At 40.8% G+C, this 1685-nt stretch overlaps 1 protein-coding gene across 1 annotated transcript; it reads right to left on the bottom strand.

Annotated features, from left to right (window-relative positions):
- Window positions 1-215: 215 nt before the first annotated feature.
- On the bottom strand, window positions 216-1101 carry LOC110795271 (probable lipid phosphate phosphatase beta). The gene has a single exon (XM_022000279.2). The coding sequence runs from the start codon at window positions 948-950 to the stop codon at window positions 282-284; it is 669 nt and encodes a 222-aa protein (XP_021855971.1). The 5' UTR covers window positions 951-1101; the 3' UTR covers window positions 216-281.
- Between the last annotated feature and the right edge of the window lie 584 nt (window positions 1102-1685).

Below are 1685 nucleotides of genomic sequence, written 5' to 3'. Positions count from 1 at the left end.
ATCATTGCAATCATTTTTTCTTATTGCAATATACTATTAACTGGTTTGACAATATAATCTAACAAGAGTGTGATCAAAGGAATGCAACTATGGAGTAACAAGTAACAACCTTTTCAGGAGTATGATCAAAGGAATATTGCAGTATAATTGTATTAACAAAACAACAATCCATCAATTTGCCCAGTTCCAAAATATAGAGAATTTGAAAGTTGTAATTTTAAACAACAAAAATGATCAACCATTACCAATAATGAGTTCAACCATTAAAAGATTCGAAAAAATCAGAACTTTAAAAATCGATGAACAATGGCGCCATTAAAAACACCAACAAAAGCACCAGCAACAACATCCAACACAAAATGACGACCTAATAAAACCCTAGAAATCGAAGTAAGTAACGACCAAATCCATACCAAAACCAACATTACCGCAACAACCTCGCCGGAATCTTGTCCTCCAATCCAACGGTCAACAATTGCCTGATCACGGAACCTCAACTGATCGATCCCCTCACCAATGGCTGAGATCGAGAGAGAGAAAAGTGAGGCGATGAAGAACACTCTAGAAGAGTGCCCGCTTGGGAAAGACCAGTGGTCGACAGGGATGGTGGTCCCCATGGCAGGGTTGTAGTGAGGGCGCTGGCGCCGTATGAGGTGTTTGAGGAGTCCGATGAATAGAATGTCGGTGAGAAGGCCGAGGAGGAGGGAGAGAGAAAAGGAGTATAGAGTGGAGGAGTGGAGTGAAACTGGGGAGAGGATGAAAGAGAGTGAGACAGGGAACCAGAGTCGCCCATCGCCGGTTATCTCTAGGAGTTTAAGGACGGCGCGTGGGATCACAGGTTGGCAGAGTGTGTGGATCGATTGGGAGAGTGTGGTGTCGAGGTTAACCACGTGGCGGAGGAGGGACGGGGGCGGCGATGGTAGTGGTGGTGTTTCTTTGGGCTTATCCATAGTTTCTTTTTGGGTGGTTGATTTGTGATTTGGTGGGGAGGAAATTGAGTAAAGTAATGAAGTCTAAATTGTATAATGAGCCCAAATGTGTATTTGAAAAACTTGTTAGACTAGTTTGAAATTTGCTATTGCCTTTAGGCTTTAGGTAATTAGTTAATTACCCAAGTCCACTAATGAACTACATGGTAACCACTTTTCGGTCCATGCTTGAAAGTGTAAAATATATTTAATCTCTTTCATTATCACAAGGACTATATCAAGTGGTATTATGGTAATAAAATCAACAAAATATTCCTCGTATGTATAATCATTAATCAAGGTGGTACTCCGTATTTTGTAATAAACCCAAGATGCTCAATTGCTCTTTGTGCTATTTTACCGTCATCAAAGAATTCTTGTAGCAAACCAATCCATGGACAATATTGTTAGGTTATGATACATATGACATTACATAGATCATGCGGAAACAACCATTAACCCAGGACAACATATTATTTACACATAATCATATAGCATAATTTAGATGCATACTCTTTGTTGCGTGCCCTCCCTAGCTGCGCCCGAACCGAACAAGAACAAGTCTTTTAGGACTCCAAGTGTCGTCCCTCCGTAGATAGTCCACAGCACGTCCGGATCCGCCTTAAGATTGACCAACTAGAATCGCCCTTAAGGTACTAGAAAATTTCGGCACTTTTGAGCAAGATGTGTGTTTTAATTTTCTCTCAAAAACTCACT

Source organism: Spinacia oleracea, chromosome 6, assembly GCF_020520425.1.
Source record: "Spinacia oleracea cultivar Varoflay chromosome 6, BTI_SOV_V1, whole genome shotgun sequence".
In the NCBI taxonomy this organism is placed as follows: Eukaryota; Viridiplantae; Streptophyta; class Magnoliopsida; order Caryophyllales; family Amaranthaceae; genus Spinacia; species Spinacia oleracea.
This window is presented reverse-complemented; position numbering and strand designations above follow the sequence as displayed.